The following is a 24,898-nucleotide window of genomic DNA, read 5'->3' on the forward strand; positions in this document are numbered from 1 at the left end:
AGATGTAGGTTCTCTATGGATGTGCCAATAAGTCACTTGATTTAATGTGGTGTGTGTGTGAGTGTGTATTTTTCCCATGCACCACTTAACGGGACTCTTAAATCCTGAGTGCTGCCTGTAAGCGCAGCGCTTCGTTTACTAGCACATTCTTGTTGGTTTGCTCGTCTGGCTTTGCTGTTTGTGTTGGCGCAGAAACAGAGGGGGATTTTCTTTTGGGCTACATCCCTCTCTCAAACTCGAAACATGAGACTCGGTTTGTCAAACTAATGTTGTTACTCATGAGAGCTACTGAGCTAATAGAAGGAAATATTTAGAGAGAGGGGAAAACTGGACATGGGGGACAAAAAAAGAAGAACACAAGGAAAACGAGACGCGGGATAAAAATAGAGACAAGGGAAGTGAAAAAGTAAATGAAGAGGAAGTGAAAGATTACGTGGAGAGAGACACGAGATCTTTTCATCAAATGTCAACGCCTGAGCGACCTTTGACCTCCGTGCGTTTTGTGGGTCATGGTGAACCACAGCGTCTGACCCTGGTGGAAGGCGTCTCACACAACACTGAGCAAAAAGTGTGTATTTGACATCTCTGCCCATTATCTCCTCTGTATGCTCTCTCTGCCTTCCGTCCTTCGCTCTCTCTCCTCCTCGCGGTGGAGTGATAACAAGGCGGTCGTCCCTCAGCTCCTCTCATCTCTCTTTGGACATTTTTTGAGCAAACACTCTTTCATCTTCCCCGTCTGCATTTCTCTGCCCCGTTATTAAAACCAGCCTGTCAAACAAATATGATTCCCACAAGTCCGTCCGCCCGACTCTCGGCGGTTTCACAACAAATAAATTATTTAAATGTCGATTTTGTAGTCCAGATATTGATGCCATGATTAATTTATGTTATCATACATAGTTTGGGGCTGGGTTGTTCATTAGCAACATATATGTCCAACATGCTTGTTGAATTGAGTGCAGCTCTCTGATTTTTTTAATCATACCTTAATCTTTGCAGTGTTTGCAGCATGGGGAGATTTTGGGGAATGTTGTTTAGTGGTTGTTTACTGCTGGCATCCATTATTTACTCAGTTTTTTAATTGTATATCATTTCTGTGAAAGTACTTGGTCTCATTACTCTGCGTATTTTCTTCCTGGCATATCAGTTAAATTCATCTCATGCCTGCCGAGCTCTATATTTCACGTACGCCTGCCAAAGTGCACATATGAAATACGCCGTCCATATGTCTTTCTTTGCAGATGTTTTTCTGTGTTACTGTACCACAGGATTTATGACACTGCATGTGCTGCAGTGACTTCATTAGCAGAAATGGAGCTCCTTCCATTCCTCCAGCTCCCCTTCCCTCGTTTCCCGCCCCTCCTCTCTGTAATGCAATCTCTTTGTCGCTCCATGCGTTTCTCCATGGTTGGATGTGTGGAGAGTTCGAGAGCTATACTGTTCCCCATCCCCACAGGAACCACTTTGGGTCCACCCTGTGCCCTAGCTGCAGCTCTCCCATTGATATCTGGGGCACTGTGTGCATCCTAATGTCCCTGTTGAATAGAGAACGCTGACAGTGACGAGAGCTTTCTAGATTCCTCAGGGTCCCTTAACAGTTTTTACTGCAGTTCATACACCTTTAAGGGAGTGCTGATACTTGTAGCTCCTGTAGTCTGTTTGGATTTATAGCAGTTGCAATAAATTCCAATGGAGACCCAAAGTCAAGGCAAAAGACGTGTAACTGCATCCCTAAAGCAGCTCTTAGGCCACTCCTGCAACACACATTGCCCTCAGTCCCTCTGGCTTCCTGTGCTTGAGTGTTTCATCATCTTCTTCATACCTTTCTGTCTTTGCGTGTTTTTCTCAGCAGTGTGTAATGGGGCTGTGGTCGTGAAGGTGTCTCCTAAAGTGGAGGTGTTAAAAGGAGAGACTGCCAAACTGCCCTGCACATACAGTGTCTCTCCACCGTCGAGCAGCGCTGTCGTTGAGTGGTACTACATTGTAAGTAGTTTCCAGGTTTTAATGTTCTTTATTCAAATATTTTTAGAGAGGACTTCCATTACTTACTTTCTGAACCTCCTTCTATCTCTCCATCTATTCAGGAGGAGCATGGAACCAGGAAGCGCGTGGCTTTCCGCTCTCAGGGCGGCGAGGGAAAAAGCGACGACGGCACCATCCTGACTGGGCGGGTCACCATCGGAGAGGACTTCACCTTGACCATCTCCTCAGTTCAGCCCACCGACGAGCTCGTCTTCTACTGCCAAGTCACCGCTGGCCCCGCCGGGGTTGGAGACGCCTCCACCATGCTCAAAGTCTTCTGTGAGTCGGCCAGGGCCCTTCGGCTTTTCATATGGCGTTAGCGTGACCTTTTCAGAGCCCCCTCCCCTCCCACACTCTCCCACCAGTCGGTGATGTGAGGAATTAATGACTTGTTTTGTTACTGTCGCTGCCGCTAAAGGTTTATGGCTTTAATCAGATCTGCGTGTGTGTTCATGCATGCTTTCATTTAGAAGTAGCTTAATTCAGGCCTAATGCATGACATTCATTTTACTGATCGCATTTGCTCAAAGTAACTCCATTCAAAACCTCTTCATAAACATATAGTATCATAATTCGTCACAATTGTCTACATCTGTCAAGATTTGAGCAACCTCGAGCTAATATTTTTCCACCACGTGTGGAGCCTCTGCCAGTGCCTGAGGTTACAAGTTCCCTTTGATAAGTTCCCCAGAGGTCAATTAACCACAATCTAATCACTCTTGACACAATTGATGAATAGTTCAATCACACCTGTCATGTCTCATATATCTCACCTTAATAACGGTCCAGATTTATCACCGAGGCGCCGGGGGCTGACCCTTGATGCTGGCTGCTGTGTCCTTGTCCCTCCCACGGCATCCCCCACAGCAACATCAATCATACTTTTAGCATTCAGTGGCCTAACCAAAATGAATATGATTCATTTGCATTTCGGATTGGACTGATCAATCACTGTAAAGGGGGAAAGTTTGCCTTGGGAGCGTAGCGAAACGACCCTTTTCTTTAGTCAAGCTTCCACTTGAAAAATAACTCGCAAGTTAACCATTAACATTTATGCACTCAGAGGCACTGCAGTTCAAAGCAATCTCATAAAATAAGCTATTAATTGTGAATGGGCCAGGCAGCGGTGGACAATACCTCAATTCAGTGCTGCCTGACAAAGGCCTTTTTAGATGCACTTAATGCACACAGTTGTAAGAAAACAGCCTGTCTCAAAAACCAACAATTATTCTTTGTCCACATTTGACAACTTGACTCATTGGGGATGAATTATAGTCTGTCTGTCCTGCCTTAACTCAATAGGGCTGAGTTATGAGGTCTCCTGAGGGTTGAGATGCACCAGTGATAGCCTGGTTTCTCTCTCTCGGGGGAGCGTACAGTAGAGAGTAAACAGTGTCTGCTGAGCAGAAATGCTCTAAAAGAGAATCAAAATGATCCTGCCTGTACGTCTTGCTGTCTTAACTCACTCATATTATTTAAATTACTTATTTCAGCCGAAAAAAAAAACCTTTATTCGGCTGAAAGGAAGAGGCTGTAAAAGAGAGTTTTAGTCGTGTTCAGAGCGTTTAGCGTGAAGAAACCAGCTTTTGAATGCTAACAAGTCCTCATCGTGCATGGAAATTGCAGTGCGCACTTAAAGCTGCCTGCGTAGCACACTAAGTGGAAAGAGAATGACTTTAAAAATGCTTCAGTTTTGAGAGAGGCATAACAAAAAGGGCTAAAAACAAAGAGTCAAGTGAGCGAGACAGAGAGAGGAATACCCATCTACTGTTTATTTTTATAAGCAGTCGACAGCTGCAGGCGGCGATAAGATGACCTTGCATGTGAACAAGTGAGCTCGGGAATAAAGCAGAGAAACGAGGGAACGCTCACACCTGTGGTTGTGTGTGAGCTTTTTTTTTTTGTTGTTATTTTACCCTTATCAGCTCATGTGAACCAGGACGCAGTGGAATAATGTGCAGCAGGATATTTACTGCTCGGCTTCATTAAGAAGGTCAGCAGGCATGTGGGCTGGACTGCATATCTGGAATTGGCTTGTGTTTGTGCTTGCGTCTACGTTAAAGGTTTTCCTTGCACTGAATCATAATGATATAATAATGATTTCTCCCCTCCCGTTTCCTGTCTCAGTCGCTCCCGAGAAGCCAGAGCTCACAAGGCCGTCCAGCCAGGCCATTTCTGCAGGAGAGACCACCAGCTCTGAGGTGTGTGTGTGTGTAATGTCTAGAAATGTGTGTGCGTCCTGCGTGAGTGCATATTTTCTGATTTCGCACAAACACTTAAAACGCACATTTTCTGCCCCCCCCCCCGCATTTGCCTCTGTGTGACAGATTGGTACCTGTGTGACAATGAACGGACATCCCCAGCCAAGAATTATTTGGTTCAAAGATGAACAGCCCCTACCTGAGGTCAAGGACAGGAAAGAGAGTATGTGTCCTCCGGCTGTTCGAATTTCATGAACAAAGATGTAGTCTAATACCATGTGCTGTACAAAGCAAAGGATAATCTGTGCTTTACTTTCCTCCCTCTGCCCTCCCGCCTCTCTGTCAGAGACCTACATGATTCCCTCGGTGGTGAAGGAGGCCTCCGGTCTCTACACCATCAAGAGCACCCTGTACATGCAGCCCACCAAGGCAGACAAGGACTCTGTGTTCCAGTGCACCGTGGAGTACAGCATGCCCGGAGACCAGATCAAACAGAAGAAGTCCAACACCATCACCATCAACCTCAACTGTGAGTGGAGGCCAGGGACAACAGTTCTGATTAGTGGGGAGCACTGGTGCTGGACAGTGAACCAAGCTAGCTCATTCTGCCTGTTTCCAGTCTTTATGCTAAGCTAAACTCCCTGGATGGTGGCTGGAGCTTTATTTGTGCTGGACAGACATGAGTGGTATCGATCTTATCTAAGTCTCGGCAAGAAACTAAATAAGCAGATTTCCCAAAATGTCAAACTGTTGCTTAAAATGACAGCGATTAGACAGCAGCACTTTTTTTTTTTTTAGCATTGTGAGCTATCTGTTTGATTATCAAGGGACGGTTTCTTATCAGACCAGTTTGCTGCTCCCCTGCTGCACCAGGCAGAGACGATGAAGACCAGGCAGACGTGGGATTGAAGAGAAAAACTAATGATCTCTGATGTGCAGCTTTACTTTCAAAATCTTTTTTTCTATTGTGTGTTATTTGCTCTGCTATTTTACTTCACGTTTTTAGGATTGTGCAGCTGCATAATATTGTTTATTAGTTCATGCCTCCAGTTTCGCCTTTGTTGCAAACTAGCGTGAGGCCGTGCTTCGGCTCAGCGGACCTTTGAGCTGAATGAATGCGAACATGAGCATGCACATGTGCTCACAGTGATAATGCTAACATGCTAATGTTTAGCAGTGTAACCATGTCCGCGTCTTAGTTTTAAGTGTTCTAAATCTTGTGAATTAGCATTAAAAACATAAGTGCATTTGAGCCTAATAGGATTTTGCAGGGATTTAGTAATAAACCAAAGTATTGGATAGTTCATTTCACTGAAAGCCACAAATGTCAACCTGCTGGTGGCCCTGAAGGAAAAGTCAGAGGATCACCAAAGCCATTAGGTTTTATCTTCTGTTGACTATGAAAGTCTGTATAAAATTTCATGGCAATCCATCCAACAGTTGTCGAGATATTTTAGTCTGGACCAGAGCAGTAGAGACGCCAGCCTGGCGAAAAAAGCTTTATTTATCTTTGAGAATAAATCTGATTAGTTATAGTCCTGTAAGCCTCTCCCTGTCATCCATCCTCAAGTTACTTTTTCTTTTAAGAAAAATACGCGCCCTTTAAAAATGGATATTGTCAACAAACAGCTATTAGTGTTATCTTCCTGGACCCATTTCATTGGTTGCATATCTTTCCTCCTGCAAAACATACTTTAATGCAACCAGAGTGGAATTGAATATTGAGCTGAAGAAGAATGATGAGACAAGGAAAGAGGAGTTAAGTAAAACACCCCTCCTGGAATGCATTACACATCCCTGATTGATGATAGGCAGTGTAACAGAAAATGTACCCAAAGGAGGAGCTTTCACCTGTTCCACGTCTGTTCTTGTCCATCCAGATCCCTCTGAGAAAGCGACCTTTTCCCTGCTCAACACTGACCCCATCAAAGAGGGCGACAACGTCACCATGATGTGTGAGACTGATGGAAACCCTCAGCCTGAGTTTGACTTCACTAAAGATGTACGTGCGCACTTCCTGTACATATACGTGTGTTTGAAGGAGAGAAATTTTGTTCTTTTTCTGCTTTTGTTTGATTCAAACCTCACAACCTTCACGTCCTTCCACCTTTAGGATGAACCCACCAAGGGCCAGGGTGGTCTCCTGACTCTGAAATCTGTCAAGCGCACAGACAGTGGCATGTACAAGTGCACGGCCATAGATTTCGATAACATAGAGGCTGACCTGAGTGGAACTATCGACCTCACTGTCCACTGTGAGTGAGCTGAAAACACACACTCACACTCACACTCACGAGCGAATTCAGTAAGCGCACAGGAGGAATGATTTACCTCCTGTTTGTGTATTTTGTGCCTTCGCAGTAAGCCGTTCTTTTCGTCTGTAAATCATAGAATTAAAAGGGTTAGAACTGAATGAGCGCTAATGGAATCCTTTCAGGAGGCCGATATCCAATTTTTCACAGTTCATCTCTAACTTTAATGTTATCCCAACTACACTCCCTAATTTGATCTTATCGCACACATTAAGTGGAGATAGCTCAGAAAAAGCATCAAATAGACTTCACTTGGACTTCGAAATGGGCTTAACTTCAGAGTATGTGCAATTAGCTTTGTACTTACAAAAAAATATTATATTCTTCTTCATACGGCTGTTTTAACCACCTTATTACATGGTTCTTTAAGCGATGAGAAGCCTTTAATTGTAAGTGGCTCTTCTCTAACTCCTTAGAGTGCACAGAGGGCCTCTGGTTTGGTGTGTCTTCCTCCCTCTCTCTGAGCTGCTGTCCATTTTCTCTCTGTCAGACATTGACCCAGTGACCGTGACCCCCGTCGAGCCTCAAGTCGTCATGCTCGGTGACAAGGTGGAGTGGCAGTGTAAGACCAAGGCCTCCGCTCCGCACACTGTTCACTGGAAAAAGGTGGGCTCCATTGCTTTCCCATTTGTCCACAGATTTCTTGAGTATTCTTAGATAACAGTTTTTAAAATGTAAACCTATCAGTCTTACATATAAACAGCGCCGGCTCGGTCAGTCGCTCAGTCTTTCCCGGGACTCCATATTTGGTCATTTTGTGATCCCGGTTCAGCTTTTTAACAGCAGTACCTTTCTTCTTTAGATAAGACAAAATGCCCTAATGCGACACATACAGCGTCACATGATGTGCGTGCAGCTGCTACACAACACTCGAGCCTTTGGATCGGAGGCAGCGCCCCCTTTAAAGACAGTTGTGGTCCTGCAACACAAGCTGCATTGTGTTGTGTCCAATTGCAGCAACTGCAGCAGAGACGCTGGTGTTTGTTCCATTTCGTGAATGAGGAAAAGCAACACTGATGCATATTTTACATTATTCTAAACTATAGTACTGTATCATAATGATACAATTTATTATAAATGCTTGTTTCGTTAGCCAAAATGCCAGTTCTGTTCATGCTATGCGTACTCTCATTCTTCCTGCAGCAGGATAACAGATGATTAGAGTAATAAATAATTAAAACACTTTGGAGTTTGCTGCACTCTGAGTGTGGCAGGTTAAAGCTAATAGTTAATAGCAACAAAAATCCCTCCCTCTGGTGTCTCTTTTCTATGGCAAACAAAATATATGCTGTAAAAAATGTAGTAAAATACCCACAGAAAAGAACTCTTACAGTCTATTTGAAGAGACTCAGTGCTTTTTGATGCTGGTGCCGTAGCAGTGGTGTTTTTTGGTATTCATCTGTTCTCCTCCACTTGTGATGTGCAGACTGTTCCTCCAGTGTCGGGCCCGTGGTTGTATTCTGTGTATCTATTGTTGTGTCTCCTGGGTGCGATAGAAACTCACTGACTGCTGGTTTTCTGGGTAGAGAATGTGTTTGTTCTTTGTAAGAAGGATTCCTATGAGAAGGAGTTGAGAGGAATTGCAAGAGACAGGTTCATCATGGAGGACTGACTTTGATCTGTTATCACTGCGCTTTGGAACAACGTGTGCGAAGGCAATTCCTCTGCTTTCCCAGCGTAGCGACGCGCCTTCAGACTCGATATTCACGATGCTGTTCTGCTCGCGCAATCACGCAGAGAATAAAAAGAAAGAAGTGAGGTCTGTCCAGTTGGGTTTATTTCTGTGTGTGTGTGTGTGTGTGTGTCTGTGTGTGTGTGTCTGTGTGTGTGTGTGTGTGTGTGTGTGTGTGTGTGTTCCTCCAGGGCTCTGAGGTGCTCTCTCAGGACGGCACGCTGTCAATACAAGAGGTTTCCTACGATAAAGCCGGCGAGTTCATGTGTGTTGCAGCTGTGCCATCTGTGCCGGGACTGACCGCCGAGACTAGTGTCAGCCTCACCGTCAAAGGTAACACACACACACACACACACACACACACACACACACACACACACACACACACACACACACACACACAGATCTACATGCACAGCCTACACGTGTTTTTTCTACATAATTTTGTGTGAGGATGAGAATTACTGCTTAGGAGCTGCAAAATAAATGGTGCTTTTTACTCTTTTGTAAGCAGAGTAATCTTTTTTTTTTCTAAATTACCTACCCAAGACCACCACTACACACACACACACACGCACGCACACACACAGAACAGTAAACAATGGTCGATGTTGGGTGTGTGCAGAGTATTGTTTCACTCAGAGGAAGTTTAGTCCATGGATGCATCTGAAAGAAGGTGTGGCTTCCTACTCTGATAATTTAGGTTCCATATGGGATGAAAGTATGAGTGCACTGCAAAACATCACACAGGCATTCAGTCGAATCAGCTGCTCTTTTGTTATAAACTAACATATGTGAGCATGAGTTCTTCTGACTCGAAGTCTTTTGACTTCAGTGATCAGCATATGAGCAGACTTCCCACCATGTTTAAGCTTTACAGAGATCATCTGTTCACAATGATGAAAATAATGTAGACATGGTGAAGGTCGGTATCAAATGCAGTCCTTGCAGGATTACTGGGAGCAGCCTTGAGCGTCTTTGTGCTCACGTTGGTGCTCTTGGCTGATTCTGAAAACTGTGAAACTGCAACTACAAAGCAAATATGTCTGCATGTCAGACTGAAGCGTCGTTCATTCAACCGTATGCTGACTTCATTGAATTTGTTTTCTCAGTTTCGGTGAACTTAACCCAGCGTGTTTCATATTTTATAACCCAAGGCGACGATTCAACTTTACTTCAGTGAACTCATATTTTGGACCGGCCTGAAATGATTTGCAGTGTGTGTGTGCGCGCGTTTGAACTTGTGCTGCTTTTGTTTATAACAAAGCGTCCCTGTTCGCTGGCGTTCTCGCTCCCTTTCCAGGAAAGCCGATGATTGAGTCTCCCACTGCTGGCGAGGTCGGGAAGGAAGGAGACATGGTGACTCTGAAGTGCTCGGCTTATGGCCTGCCCGCCCCTCAGTTCACCTGGAAGCCCTCAGGAAAAGAGGTACGAATGCAGAGACGCGGAGATGGAAATACAACGTGCTATTACCTGACGTGTTTCCTGGCCTAGTGTGCAATTTACAGGAATCAAGATGTAAACAGATGTAATTGTTGCTTTCCTGGAGGGAACTGCACAAGTAAAACTAGAAAAACAGAGGGAGATGTGTTCCAAATAAACAGCGTTATCGCCATCAGTGTTTTCATTTGGGTCAATATGTGAAGTTTGAGGCATCATTTTTCATAACATCTTCAGATCTTCATCCTGGTCGGCGGGTATGTTGAACTTCAAAAGCAATAGAAAGACGGGGGAGAGAAATAGCTCGCGGGGCAATGGAACGTAATATTTTATTCTAATATTTCTTATCAATCTGATGTAGTTGAAAAGAAAATCCCATCTGCAGCAGCTTTAAAGAAGCTTACAGGGGGAGTACGGCTTCACAATTGAAACATTACATAATATAAAGTGATAAAATGAGTTAAAACTTTCATGAAACCTGTTAAAAATGAAGGACGAGGTGACCTACAAATCGGCATGTTCGCCAGATCAAAGATTGAAACTTTTAAAGAGCAGGTCTTGATGTATAAACGAGAATGTGTGAGTGAAAAGTGATAGGAACCAGACTTATTAAGAAGAGCAAGTGCAACATATTTAAACAGGAAAATGTGCAAGAAGTTTAAAATACAGGCGAGAAATGATGTTCGTCTTCATCACCCTTCCTCTGTCGCTCCTCCCAGTCTGTAGCAATGGAGGGTAACAAAGTGGTGAGCACCTTGACTCTTCAAGCCACGGCCGAGATCATGAAGGACGGCGTGATCTGCGAGGTCTCCAACGAGCACGGAACGGCCAGTGAGCCCATCCCCGTATCTCTCAAAAGAGGTCAGTGTCAGCAGAGGACGGCAGCCATGATGCTTCTTCATCTCCATCCTCTTCATGTTCTCTGTGCTGCAGGCTTTTGATGTTTAGCCGCGATGCAGAGATGTGTTTATGCAGTGAGCCTAAACTTTTGATTCAGTGGAGCAAGTCCTATTAGAAACTGTTTTTTTTTTTTTCTCAGTCTTTTAACAGACAAAAAACTGGAGCCAGCTGCACCAGCTGTCTCAGCTCAAACCCTGATTATAACATGAAGTAAAGTGTCAACAAGGTGTCAACAAACTAGCTCTTTCACAGAGATCAGTTGTTACTAAAATATAGTGAAGAGTAAAGGATTTATGGAATACTGTCGACACATCTGACACTTGATGAAACGCTCTTTGATAATAATGTGAACGATTTAAGACAATACTCACATCTGAAATTACAAAACGAATACTGCTGACGCTGAAACACGGGATGCTACAGTGATCAGCTTTTGACTGGACTGTGCTGCAGATGTTTCCAGCAGTCAATAACATTGCACTTATTTAACAATATATGCTCAATATATTGTGTTCAGATGTCAAAATCAATCTGTTATTTAGTTGTTTTTTTTTTTTACCTGTAAAACAAAGTCTGACCTGTGTTCATGTAGCCTCGAACCAAACATGATATCACGACATCCAGGCATCAATCAGGCTTCAGCTTTTAGCAGCACAGGCTAAGATTCGTTAGTCAGCTAGCAGCAGCGCGGTACGTTTGCCACCTCAAGCGTTGCTCCTTCGGACGGTCGAGGCGTACGTCCGCCTGCTGCAGGTGTTGGAGGAGGCGAGTGGTCCTCTGCGATTGAACGAAGGCCTCCCGCTAACATTACGTCCCTGATCCCGTCCCATCCGGACTTTAAGACTCAATGATGTCGTCACATTTAGTCATTCACCAGTTTGAAACTAACAGGATTCAGGAGGCACTTCATGCTCCGTCTTCATACTGCATCTACACCCAGCTGCTGCAGCTGAGCCCAGGTTTCTTTTGCTCTTTTAGCTGCGCCACCGCCTGCGAACTAAACCCTCTCTTCTTTCTCTCCTCCTCTCGCAACAGTTGACAACTCGGCCGACAGAGGTAGAGCCTTCTCCCTTCTCCTCCTCCTCTCCTCCCTCCTTCTCTCAGGACTCTTTGTTGTACAGACCCTGTAATTTAGAACCCCCACCCCAACCCACCACCCATCTCCTCTTGCCCCAGCTCCTCCATCTCACACACACACACACACACACACACACACACACACACACACACACACACACACACACACATAACTCCCTCTGCTGTACTGTAATCTTGTATATTTGCCCTCTTGCTACCGAACACTGTGGATATTGTATATTGTTATTCTTCTTCTCTTGTCACCTTTGTATGATGTCTGTCCTATATTTTGTGGATGCTACTACGACTTTTTGTGGCCCCTTGGGGACAATAAAGGATTCTATTCTATTCTATTCCTTCCTTTCCTCTCTTTGTTTCTTCACTGTGTCTCCTTTTTGCTCGCCTCTCTTTTCCGACTGCCTTCTTGTTTCTCGTTTTTCCTTTTCGTCGTTTCCACTCGTCGGCTCGGGGTGCTGTGTGTGCGTAGGATCTTGTAACCGTAGCTTTTGTGTGCGTGTGCTCTTGGTGTTTGTGCTGTGGTTGTTGCTTTGCTGTGCTATGGGACTGAGAAACTCTCTTTCTCTCAAAGTGCTGCTCTCTGGAAACCCTGTGCTTAAGTCAGGTCTGTATCGCTAACCCTCTTGACGTGTGTATAGCGTTCGTCTAGAACTGTAAGTCACTGTGTGTGTATTGATGTCTGTGTGCACACACAGGTCGATGTATTTGTGTTTACAAGAGTTATCGTGTTTGTGTATCTGTTCTTTGTATTATTGTAGTTGAGAGGACAGACTTCAAATTTGGACAACTGGAAGTTTTCAATTAATCAGCTGATTATTTTCCTCATTTAATCTATGAATCTATGAATTATTTTATTATTTTGGGTTTCAGAGAGAAGCTCATGCGTCCCACAATGGTCGACCTGAATTGTATTTCAAAAAACGTTTTGTCCACCTGGTCCTTTATTGTGTATCAGGACACCTAGAACATACTGGAAGTTTATACCACAGCCATTTATCACAGTCAAAAAGAGAGAAAAGTACAAATTTGCATCTGTTTTTAAAGTTTGTTTGCCATTAATTTAACGGATGTCACTGTCAGTGTAGCCCCAGAGAGAAGCACAAGAGCCGTCACTGTCGTTACCATCAGATGGTAACAGACGTGAACTGGGAATGATGCCTGAGGTACAATTTAAGAGAATGGTTTGACTCCAGGAAGTCACTACACCTCGCCAAGAAATAGTCCATCCCATCATCCCCTCTAAAACCATTTTTTTTACCTTTGGCTAGCTGTTTCACCCTGTTCCCAGTCTTTATGCTAAGCTAAGCTAACCATCTCCTGGCCCCAGCCGTACATTAAGGGACAAATGTATGTAACAGTGCTATCAACCCTCTCATACCAAACAAAGTATTTCCCAAAATGTTGGACTGTTCCTTTCAGGCACAGCAACCAGCCAGAAACTAGTCTTCTTAATGGCCATTGTATAAATAAATTAGTGTGGTAATAATGTTGTAGTTTATGTAGACCAACATCAAATGTGATAACTGTGGCGTCATGTCCTCACAAGTATGGTAATACAAGTGTAGGTGGATGGGTGATTATGTTCAGTGTTGTCCTCTGGCTCTGGTCAGCTGTCCAGTGTTACCTGTGAGTATACAGGCCCCGTTTCTGGGTCCCGTCACTTTTCAGTCATTGCATTCAAAAGTTAGGCTAACCCCACATCCCACCCCCTGCTCCTTCTCCTCTCCACCCATCCATGTCCTCATCTGGATCCCCCCCCCCCCCCCCCCCAAATCCCCATCCTCTCCCTGTCTCCATCCTCCCCTCCCCATCCTGTCACCTTTCCCGCCTGTGGTACCCTAAATGAAATTACCTTCATCCCCACCGCCTCCCCCTCTTTCACCCCACAAATCAAACACCTCCACCCCCCTGCACCCCTCATGATGCCCCTCTGCTTACCGCCGCGCCTCCCAAATCAAAAACTCCACACTCCTTCCACCTCCTCCACTGTGATCAATCCCTCACTCCCTCCCCACACCTTCCCCCCACCTCCATCCCACCAACCCTCCTCCACCCAACCGTCCATCCCTCCATCCCTCCCTCCATGTGTCCCTCCATTGCGGCGCTGTAGCTGACAAGCAGCAGGGAGGCTCCAGCGGGGTGGTGATAGCTGTGGTGGTGTGTGTTCTGCTGCTCCTGCTGCTGGTGGCCCTCATCTACTTCCTGAACAAGAAAAGCAAGCTGCCCTGCGGCAAGAAGGACAAGAAGGAAGTGTGAGTAGACAGGAGGGGAGGGAGGGAAGGAGCGGTGGGGACGGAGGGGATTAATGCTGTCAGTGATTACTTTATGTGGCTCGATGACGACTGCAGCTGATCTACGCCGCGGTGCTTTTTGCTAGCGTGTTGTTTGTGCTCTACTGGGAAAACAGTGATGAGAAAAGAAAGAAGCATGTTCCAGCTTTCAGTGAAGAAATGGATGAATAAATCCAACAGAAATGAAAAATTAGAGATGTGCGCCGTCCAAGAAATTAAGACGCTGTTGGATGAGGAAAAGGTTTTCTGCCACTATCAGAGGAAGAACGATAACAGATCTGTTTTCTTTAGCTTTCTGCCAATAGTCCTGATTGCTCCACTGCGTTACATTTTGCCAAGTTAACATGCTGGGTTTCCCCGTCTTCCATAGAAGCCATTTTTTTTGTGCAACAGTTATGCCAGCGTTACTGCGCTCGTGCTTCTGGCTTACAAACACAATGTGTGTAAAATCTAAAGCTCAATATGTTTGTGTGCTGTTAATAATGCTTCACTGCTGCCGCTTTGCTCTTCAGTTTATGCAGCGTGAAGAAGAAACTTCCTCAGACTCCAGCTTGATTTGTTTATGATGATAAGCTCAAACTTCATTTCATATCAGCATGCAGATTATGCTCTGAAAATGTGGAAGCCTTATCTTAATTAGCTGGAAAAGCAGTTTTATCTAATCTCAGATTTGTACATCATAAAGAAATGTTTATAGCCCGTTCGTTGCAGATAAACTGAGAGAACTGTAAACAAAAGGCTGGAACGGCCTCTCATGTCCAGTGTTCTTTGTTTTTCCCTCCTGCTCTCTCTGCAGGGCCAGTGGAGAGGTGAACAACGACATCGTGGTGGAGATGAAGACGGACAAGGCCAACGAAGAGGCGGGCCTCCTCAACAAGAGGCCGTCTACAGAGCAGGTGAGCCCGGAGGACGCAGCCCTGGAGGGTTAACGGTCATGGATCTGGGTTTTGGTCATCAGTGGCATTTGTGCCGCTGTCCATCACGAGGCCATCAGTAAAATCCTCACCATGTATCGCAGCGACTTGTGACAACGTCAAAACTTCTAAAACTTTGTGAAACATGAAAACATGTTGCTTAAGCATTGTTTTCGTCTTGCACTTCTTCAAAAAAGACTTAACGTCTTAACATTTTATAAATACTCAGCCTTAAATGTTATTAAATAATCTACATTTGGTCTTAATTACAGCATAAACATTAATTCATCCGTGTTTCTTCGTTCCTTTCCCTCAGATACGACACATTTTGGTGCATGAGTCAACATTTCTGATATAAAACGAAACCTTGTACTGACCTTCTACACTTACTTGCTGGGACAGTTCCTATAATAACTCAGCTTTTATTTACCCGCCAAGCTGATCTGAAGAGACAGTATAAAAAAAAAAAAATCCTAATACTTGTCCTGGTTAGATTTATTGCAGTAGCTGCTCGCCGCCTGACCCAAAGGAAACACATTGCTACCTAACGTTGACCTCTGCGCCGGACAAAATATTTAGCATTGACCTTTACACTTTACCTGCAATGCATAAGAAACAGATGATTCATCCTGAAGCTAGAAATAAATGTCACAAAAGTGTCCTGGAAAGCATTAAGTTAAACTTTCTCACACAGGCAGACCTTCTAATTCCAAGCAGAACGTCAGCTCATTCACAGCTGTGACAAGATGTTGATATCGTTCACTTCATTGTACATTTAGGGCGTCTGTCTAATTCCAAGGTGGCGAACACCACAGGGCTGAGCGTGGTCGTGTGGAGATCAGCTTGCGAACGCGGATCCAAACATAACAAACGCCATCAGTGTGACACAAACACGAGGTCTGCAGACAGCCGGAGCGTCTTCACACACGCCGGTCGAGCTCAGAGAGAGCAGGTTTGAGAGCGCTGTCCCTTCAGCCCCGGTGACGGAGCGTGACAGCTGTTCAGAGTCATCTGAAAATGCCATCACAAACGTGAAACATTTCATCATGAAATTCGCGGTAGTGGCACATTTGACGTGGACGTAAAAGCCATTTTAAGCGAGTCTTGTTTCATGTGATTTCTGGAGCTGCTGACAGCAGACTGCGTGACATTTCAGAATTGCAGGGAGATTGCAGACACATTTCTGCTTTGCTTTTGAAATGGATATAAGGAGAAGATGTAAAAGTCGCTCTCTCCATATGCTATCAAGTGATCTTTCTTTCCTGAGATGTCATTAAAAAATCGTGTAAGCTGTCCTCTGAAAGGCGGCAGCTCAGCCACGAGCGCATTTCGTTTTATTGTGAAATTAAGTCGTGACTTTTACATTTTACAACAGAATTAGGCAGGAGAATGTCTTAACCATAGAGAGTTCACAAATAAAGTGCACAGCGACTGAAAACACTGCACCTCACACCCACAGTGTGCTACAGGAGGGAAACCCTGACCGCTGTGTGCAGCGCTGCATAACGTGCAGTCAGTTTTATTTATTATAATGTGCCCTCTTTAATGCTTTTGCTCTCTAAAAGAGGTTAGCTCCAGTTAATTATTGCGTGATAAACTGTTGAATAAGCCGTGAGTGAATATGTAGAGGGAACCGTAATTGATGCAGTTAAAGAATGCGCTGCATCCGTTTTGCCTTTGACTGATGAATATCTGATTTCTGTTGTTTGAAAGAAAAGTCTTATCACTGCACTCGTGTATTCATCCTCAGTGATGGCGCGTTGATCATATTTGTGTTGTTCTTTGTGTGTTTTTCTCTCTTTCTCTGTGACAGTGATGAAACAAGGCGATGGAAGGAACCGACAGACGGATGAAAGGACGGAGGAATACAGCTCTGAAGATGACAGGGCTCCTTTTTATTTACCACAGTAGACTGAGGGGGGCAACAGGAGGTGAAACATGGGAACTGGTTTATTTTGGGGATCTTGGGAGGCTCACGTGGTTGACATTGATTGGGCTTGTTTTACGACCTGCAGTAGCCCTTGTGGATGGAGTTTCTCCTTTTTTTTTTTTTTATTAATTGAAAAATAGAATTGCCCTTTAAAGTTAAACTCCATCCATCGACGCTACCGCGGGTTGAAAACCACACACGTGCCGAATCACACTGGACGACATTATTATCTTGGCTTCTTTCGATTCTAACTGCTTACTCACCAATCACATCTTTGGTTGACTCCTCTGCAGAATAGAGCCGCGCAGTGACGCGTGGCGGACACGCTCCAAACACAGTGGCACAATCTTTCTTATCTACCCCAAATGCAACACGAAACGCCATTCAGCCGCTGGGTTTGTGTGTCTCAGTGTAACGCTGACCGTTTATTCTGTGTCGGAGTCTTGCACTTAAGCGCCGTGCTCTCCACTGGGTATGTACAGGCTGCCGTTCTGATTTATGCACCTCAATAACAAGTGATGATTTACGCTCACAACATTTAATCCCTCAGCACACTGTTTGGCACACATTACCGTAACATTTCCGCTCAAAGGAGCTCTGTGTTTGTTTTAGTGCTGTCGGTTTAATTGCATTTTTGCCACCTGTGAATGTTTATGTCTTGTTTTTTTTTCCAATATCTCTAATGAGCTTTCAGTGGAAACAGCCCAGGCATTTAATAACGCCAATCCTTTCTCTAAAATGACTTGCCTTTTTAAATCTAGCTCAAAAGGCACCAGACAAGCAAGCTATTAGGTTGTACAAATTTGTTTTTGCCATTTCCAGGATACTTGTATATTATGTTAGTACATCAATTGTTCACTTGGTTTCCTTTGTTCTCCTGTTTTCTCTGTTAAATCAAACACTGATTACCCTGTCCGTCAAGCAGGAGGTGAGCAGTGGAGCTCAGAGAGTCTGGGGTCCGTAAAGCTTCATGCACACTGATACATTTTCATTTTAAAGTGTAGACCTTTTGCTGCGTTTACACCTCGCATCCACACAGGCGTTTTCAAAAAACTTAAAATGGAGACCAGTTTTAGTTTGAAGACTCCACGATCGCCATTTAAGGTAGACTTTTGGGCTTCCTGATTGGCTCTTTTCAGTCATGTTGTGTCCCTCTGGGATTATTCACATCATGTAATGACTCCCAGTTTGTGTTTTCCTCCACGTTGACCGCCTTATACTCATGTTCCACCTCGCCGTCAGTCCAAGCAAAGAACTCTCTGGTCTTAACTTTCCGCCATTGTTATTCTTCTTTAGTAGGATTTTCTGCAGCCAAGCAGCCGACTGCAGAGCGGACAATCTGCTTGTTTACACCGACACGCATGCCCGGCGTACGTGAGTGGTCATGTGACATGCATTTTCAGGCGTCTTAGTGTGGACAGAGACCTTTTGTGAAACGGTGTTAAAACACTCGTGTGGACAGATGGTTCGTTTTAAAATGAAAATCTATCAGTGGGTGTAGTCTGAGCTGCTGGCCTCGGACCGCAGTCGCCACCTTTTCTTCCAGTCTTTCACAGCCTTTTAGTCCCCGTCTCTGGGATGAAACCATTCTCACAAGAACAGCACGCAGCGGTTCCGCTTAGAAAGCCCAATTATCATCAGCTTTCACTGTAAAATTGGTCAAATTTGGCGAAATGGTCGACTGTCAAACTGTGAAATGCTGTGTTGTCCATTTCACATGACAACAAAATGGGACTGTCAGGGGCCGCGGTAGTCACACGTTCACCCGTTAGGAGAAATCACTGGCACAGGTTCACTCTAGTTTGATAGGAGCAGGGAGGGGAGGTGTGGGAGGGGGCGGGGTTGTTGCTGGAGTATGCGATGTACCTTTATGTTTTTACCAAATGAAATGTTTTGAGTGTCACAGCGGGAATGTTTCTGTTTAGGTACGCAATGCAGGCGTTTGTGTTTCTCCCCTACACTGTCGGCAGGCCAGAGGGGTTTGATAGCGGGTTGACGTGCCCTTTTACTTTGTTGTACACTGGAACCAATGGCCTTGATTGTTTTTTTTAAAAAAAAAGGTCACCTCAAACCACTATCTGTGCCCACGAGGCTCACTCTGTTTTTTAATGTCTGTCTACTGATCTTGCCATATTGACTGTTAGCAAACCTGTGATGGCGGGGGAAGATAGATTTGTGAACTTGGAGCAACATTTTTAATGTTTTATATAAAAATATTGTGGTATAAAAGTTGTTTTTTTGTAGAAAGGGGATTCTTCATTTCGGAACTACTGAGTTTTCATTTTTCCCACACTTTCCGCTTGCTCTGAGAGAACAGAGAGATGTTTTGTTTTTTTTTGATTTAAGACTCTTTTTATGAGATATTCTCAGTGCTTTACTTCTCTCTGTACTGTATACTGTATATTTTGTGGTACGCTGTTGTGACCTCTGTGGTGTGTTGATGTATCTTTTTATTTTGTTCCAGCTGTGTAGAATTTATAATGAAAAAAAAAAAACTCAAGAAAACCAATCACGACCCTATTTTCTCTGTGTTTTTATTCCCACCTCTGTAACAGGTAATTTACAAAAGCTTTTGGGGATTTATTTCACAAAATCACTGTAATTTTTTTTTATCATTGTCCCAAATGGGACTAAATTTGTTTTGATATTCACTGTGTATGCCTTTTGATGCACAAAGTTGACTGGGAACCATAATGTGCGTCTGGCCATCAGACAAGGCAGCTGAAACCCTTGCACACGATTGCACATCATCTCTGAAATCTTTACACTGCAGAAAAAAGCAAACACCTATCAGAAATCAAATTGCTTTTGATGCGATTCATCCGAGTATGTTTTTTCTTACACTTCCTAGAAGATGACATCCAAATTGATTCCTCGCTTGCACCAAAGTTTAATCTCTTTGATATAACCAGCATTATGTAAATTTCCCCTCACATTGATTGATCCCATGATTTGTTGTGACAGAACAGAAAAATCAAGGAAGCTCATGTTTTGCATGGATAACTGCTTAACGGATCGGCTCACTGCCAACTTCATGATGCAGCGTTCTCTGCACTGGGCTTTCATTTTTTTTTTTTTTAGAAATGAGCTGAAATTAAGCCATCAATCATCGGGAAAGTGATGCACGGCTTTGTGCATTGATCACTAACAGTTAGTAGGACACGAATCAGCAGCAGCTACAGTATAGTCATAATTGGCTATTTGAAAACCAAATGTTAATCAAGAGGCCAGATGAAAAGATTCTTCTAAATCTCTAAACTGGTGGTTTTACTGTCCACATTAACAACCTCCCTTCGCCCGAACATTAAGCTTACATAACGGCGTGCTCTAACCTTGCAACACTTTTTTTTTTGCCTTTACACAGGCTCTGTAGTGCTGTGGGCCTATCAGAGCTGTTGTCCCGACACACACCCCCCGTGCTCTGCTCGCTCTCCATTAGGAAATTAAAAGTCCCCCATCAATGTGACCCAGAGAAATCGATCTGTGCCTCGAATACAAAGCAGCAACGACAAAAGGAAGCACTAAGAGCTTATTGGCAGAAGGAATTTATGGTAAATAACAGTGTCAGTGTCGTGTCCTGCTGATGCGATTGAGGTGAGGATACATTTCAGCATCTTCAGGGGTTTCAGACTATAAAACCTCCAGTCAAACCGAACAAACATTCGCTGTTTCAGATGCTTTTCTCAGGTTTTCCAATACGGAGGAGACACATACAAAGACACATTTACTGTGTTTAAAAGCTTCAGCTGAGGTCAAGATGCTGCACTACCCCAAACTGTCCTGATCATTCCTGATATAAGAATTCAATGTATCCAACATTAATGATAAAAAGACAAATATTGCTAATAATAGGCTGAATCTCAACACAAAATATCCTCTATCAGCGCCGTCTGTGCTGCTCAGTCTGTATTTTGCCACCTCTAAAATAATCTAGTAATCCAAGTATGAAACACAAATATGTCAAAGTATCAAATGTGTGAATTATTTTGGTTGAAAGTACCTCATTTAAAGAGAGACTACATCATTTGAACAGCTGCCATTATGGCCACGAGGAAAATAACAGGAAAATACTCATTTCATTTATAAGTGACACTGTAATAAGGGTACCAATCATTAAGTAACACTTAACTAATGACTCATGAATTAATGCAGGCTGTATCTTGAATTCCTGTTGCTCACTGTTAACAAATGACCAAGTCACTGTATGACTCTCTGTGAATAGGTTAGTAGATCAGTAGTTAAGTCACTTGAGTTACTTCATGCATGTCATTCGCTGAACTCCCGGTAGATAACACTTCCAGAGTCATGCTCAGCGTCAGCAGAACAGCAACCACCTGTTCTCACAGAAAACTATCATTTAACTGAAATCCAGCCAACTATATTAATATATTACATATCTGTGACCTAACTGTCCTTAACTGATGATAAAGTGTTACCATTTTAATTCAATTTCCCAACATTTTCCCAAGTCTGTTTCCATAAAGACAATATAAAACCACCCGATGACCTGAACAACAATCACGGTAAGGCGTGTTAATTCTGTGTTGTGCAAAATCCTTGAAATAAGTAATTTGTGACATCACGTTTTATTTCCATTGCTCACTTTCAGCGTAGAAGATATTGCTGCACAAACAGTTGTTTTGGAGGTAAAAAAATGACCTTCAACCTTTAGCTTAGCTGCAGTGGCCGCACACGACAGCCCCATCCTGAGCAAAACCAGGTGATTCATGATTACAGGCCAGTGGATAACATTAGGAAGCTTGCTAAGGAAACAACGAAAAATGACGGTTTTTGAGTAATCAGGAGATTCATTTCTCTTCTGTTGTTTGAGGCTCCGAACCTCCAGTCAGTCAGTCAGTCAGTGCACTGAGTGCACAGAGGCCAAACTAATAACCATAAAACTCCTGCTAAGACAGCAAACCAGCCAGGCCTGCAAAATGTCAACGTTATGGAGAGTTACTGAGATTAGTGACTGTGTCGCTCTTATTAGCCACCATAAGCTACTGTTCGTACAGGATAAAGTAAGGTCGTAGCCTTAAACTACAGAGTGTATGGAAGTGAGAACAGGTGTCTTTTACTGCTCATGAATTCAGTGGAAGATTGCGTTGTTTCCTCTTGCTTTAAGGGTGATGTTGGTAACAAGTACATGTATGAAATGTTATCATACGTGCTTTAAAACCAGGCTTTAAGTGTGCAGATCAAGACTAAATATGGTAAGTGCGTGTTTGTGTATCTTGCAGGTTTTTGTGTGTGTGATCCTCCCATTTTTTGTTTTACAAAGAATGAGAGGATCAGTGCTCTTCAGTCTTGCTAACAATGAGGGGGATTACTGTCATTCCTCACAGTGTCCTTCCATTCCTCCCTCCTCTCCCCTCAACCCCCTGTGAGTTTTCCCGCTGCCTCCACTGGGTTTAGTTACAGTAGCTTTAAACTGATTTAGCCATTTAGTGTCAGCCTATTGAGGGATGACAGCTACTGTCTGTCCCCTCTGCCTGCTCAACCCGGATCTGATGGCTACTCAGTGGCACTTGGCTCGGCTTCAGCTCGGCGTAGACGCACACAGAAATAGACACTATTCGTTATGCAGTGCTGCTGAGGTGGATCCAGGTTGAGCGAGGCTCTCGTGATGGCCTCGCTGACAACATGTGCTCCATCATCCCACATAACCAGCACACACATGCAGTTTGCACATGAGACCACAAGAGCAATGAGGCTAGAAGAAGATCAGCAAGGATGTGGAGATGAATGGAGGACTGGCTGCGTCAGGGGAGGAAGGGAAGGAAGATAATTGATAGAGAGACTTAAACAGACAGAAGAAAAAGGGATGGGGAGGGGAGCAAATAGAAGGAGAAGATATACTACAGGAGGGCTTACCGTCAGGATGAGAGGAAATGAAAGCGGTGATTGGTGACGAAGGACGAAAACAGAAGATGCCTTGTTAACATGTCATAAATCTGCATTGGCCCCTGGCTTTAAGCAAACGTGCTCTGAAGATATAAAACAGGTGATAAAACAGAGGGAGCAAGAAAAGGAGGATGAAGGAAGGGAGGTAAGAGTGAAGGTGTGTAGCTGAGATAAAGAATGAAAGAGCCCTTGTGTGATAAATGTGTTTATCTCCCTCAGTCCTAAGGTTTAATATCCTGTGTGGCCTGAATGTGTTTACTGTTTGGGCGCGATTATGAGAGACAGAACAGAGAGATGGTACCTGTGCGTGTGTGTGTGTGTGTGTGTGTGCGTGTGCGTGTGTGTGTTACGCCTGTGTGTGAGCCTGCATTTATTTGCTGTATTTCTGAAATCTATCTCACGGCATGAAAGATTTGTTTCATTGATTGTATCTGCGAGTGTGCTATTAAGCCGGGTGGCGGCCGATCCCCCGCCGCCCGAGCTTCCGCGAGTGTGTGAGCGTGTGTCACTCATAGCCAGACTACCTGTGGGATGTTTGTTTATTAAGGCACAGCTTGGTGCGCTATAATTTTAATTGGTTCGGCTCTCTTTGTGTTGTGTCTGAGGGAATGAGAGGCAAACAGAACAGAGGGAGATCAGATTTCCAGCAGAGTTTATAAGCTAAAGAGTGTGAAAAACAATAAGTATGTAGCATTGGTGTGTAGAAGCATAAATGGCGTGGGAGATTGAGAGCTTTGTTTATGTGCATCACTCCCTCTGAGTTCATCATTGGAATGATGTGGTCAATCCAGAGGGGTCAAAGGTCACTTAAATTTTCCATGACAGGCTGAGGCCAACTCCAAGTTCCAGTTAAACCCTTAAAAACACTATTTTTAACCACAACCTTTCACAGACCTACTCAAAAATGCTCTAACGAAACAAGTCCCGGTGATGTCCTTTCGCTTTGTGAACCATGTCATTATTTAGAAATTAAATCCGTCATTAACTTACATTCACATGTAGATCAAATCTTCTGGGCAGTTTCAGTGGAGGATGGGTGACAGAACAAAAAACATACTGACACCAAACATCAGGGATAATCAGGTTTGAGTAAAGACTGGTAAAATCCATCAGCTGCTGCTTCCAACGTTCAACAATCACACAGCAGGAAATCCACCACAGAAGAAGAAGATAAGATTCCAGCTCCTCCACGCACAATAGCAGCAAAGTACCAGATTACAATACAACTTACTCAAACAAAGAATCACTCTCCTTTTGTAATGGCTTTCTGAGACTTCATCACAAACAGCAGTTAAAGTAGCAGAAGGCCGAGTGTATAAAGGATAAGTAAAGGAAATCTATTGGGTCTTTGTTAACTTACCAGTTAGTTGAAAAAAAAAAAAAAAACACTATAAAAAGTGACACCTTTTAGAGTTAATAGCATTTAAGTGGCTGCAAACTTCTTCTGTTCTAAAAACTTTAGCTGTAAGTTCATCTGTGTGTTTTGATCACATTTAATTGACACAAAAATGCTGGAACATGTAGTTTCACAAGTTTCAAGAACCGCTCTTATCTTGAAAAGCTGCATGAATACAAACATGCAATATACTGAAGTTTCAGTAACTGTAGTCATGCAACAAAACCCTTAAAAATATGGTGTCTCTTTACATTAAAAGCACATCCCAAAGTGATGTTAAAGACTCATGGGATTGGTCATACTTGTGACGCAGACGACCATCAATCAGATTAACCATACTGGAAAATCCTCTGCTGAACTGCTACAAGGGCTCCTTCGTCTGCCTTCTGGATGGTGATCGAATACTGCATGCTGTGGATGTATTTGTGTTTGTTCGCAGTCACACGCCATGAATGCTGGTTTTACAGCTGAAGGCAAAAGAATCTCCTGGGGCCCAAAAGAGAGAGAGAGAGAGAGAGAGAGAGAGAGAGAGAGAGAGAGAGAGGATCTGAGAAGAAAGTCAGCGTTAAAAGCAGAGGAAAGAGGGAGAAGAGCCCGGAGGAGCTGAAGAGCAGCTGGTGAGTGCTGCTCCTTGGAGAACTTCTGTACATGCAACAGGCTCCTCCCATTGGCTAGCATTACAGCACAGCAGCTGCCCGGAGGATAAAACACACACACACGCAAACGCTTATGTTTCTCGTGATGATGCACACTCAGACACGCAGTATCACCACACACAGAGACTTAACGCGCACACACACACACACACACACACACACACA

The 24,898-nt window shown here is 43.9% G+C and overlaps 1 protein-coding gene across 8 annotated transcripts in view; it reads left to right on the plus strand.

Moving 5' to 3' along the window:
- The window catches only part of bcam (basal cell adhesion molecule (Lutheran blood group)), a 49,490-nt gene extending 30,667 nt beyond the window's left edge, over nucleotides 1–18,823 (plus strand). Inside the window, exons 2-17 of one of the 8 annotated variants that reach the window (XM_076736821.1) lie at nucleotides 1,850–1,983; nucleotides 2,085–2,301; nucleotides 4,150–4,223; nucleotides 4,350–4,446; nucleotides 4,570–4,752; nucleotides 6,104–6,225; nucleotides 6,337–6,478; nucleotides 7,026–7,141; nucleotides 8,399–8,540; nucleotides 9,511–9,635; nucleotides 10,367–10,508; nucleotides 11,583–11,603; nucleotides 12,214–12,246; nucleotides 13,753–13,894; nucleotides 14,730–14,829; nucleotides 16,661–18,823. In XM_076736821.1, coding sequence (XP_076592936.1) covers nucleotides 1,850–1,983; nucleotides 2,085–2,301; nucleotides 4,150–4,223; nucleotides 4,350–4,446; nucleotides 4,570–4,752; nucleotides 6,104–6,225; nucleotides 6,337–6,478; nucleotides 7,026–7,141; nucleotides 8,399–8,540; nucleotides 9,511–9,635; nucleotides 10,367–10,508; nucleotides 11,583–11,603; nucleotides 12,214–12,246; nucleotides 13,753–13,894; nucleotides 14,730–14,829; nucleotides 16,661–16,663 — 1,793 coding nt within the window. In that variant the 3' untranslated portion in view covers nucleotides 16,664–18,823. Of the gene's footprint in view, nucleotides 1–1,849; nucleotides 1,984–2,084; nucleotides 2,302–4,149; nucleotides 4,224–4,349; nucleotides 4,447–4,569; nucleotides 4,753–6,103; nucleotides 6,226–6,336; nucleotides 6,479–7,025; nucleotides 7,142–8,398; nucleotides 8,541–9,510; nucleotides 9,636–10,366; nucleotides 10,513–11,582; nucleotides 11,978–12,193; nucleotides 12,247–13,752; nucleotides 13,895–14,729; nucleotides 14,830–16,660 lie in introns of those variants that run through there. The other 7 variants (XM_076736826.1, XM_076736822.1, XM_076736820.1 and 4 more) reach the window with 7 other exon arrangements.
- The last annotated feature ends 6,075 nt before the right edge of the window (nucleotides 18,824–24,898 follow it).

The sequence above is a fragment of the Chaetodon auriga genome, chromosome 8, assembly GCF_051107435.1.
Source record: "Chaetodon auriga isolate fChaAug3 chromosome 8, fChaAug3.hap1, whole genome shotgun sequence".
Lineage (NCBI taxonomy): Eukaryota > Metazoa > Chordata > Actinopteri > Chaetodontiformes > Chaetodontidae > Chaetodon > Chaetodon auriga.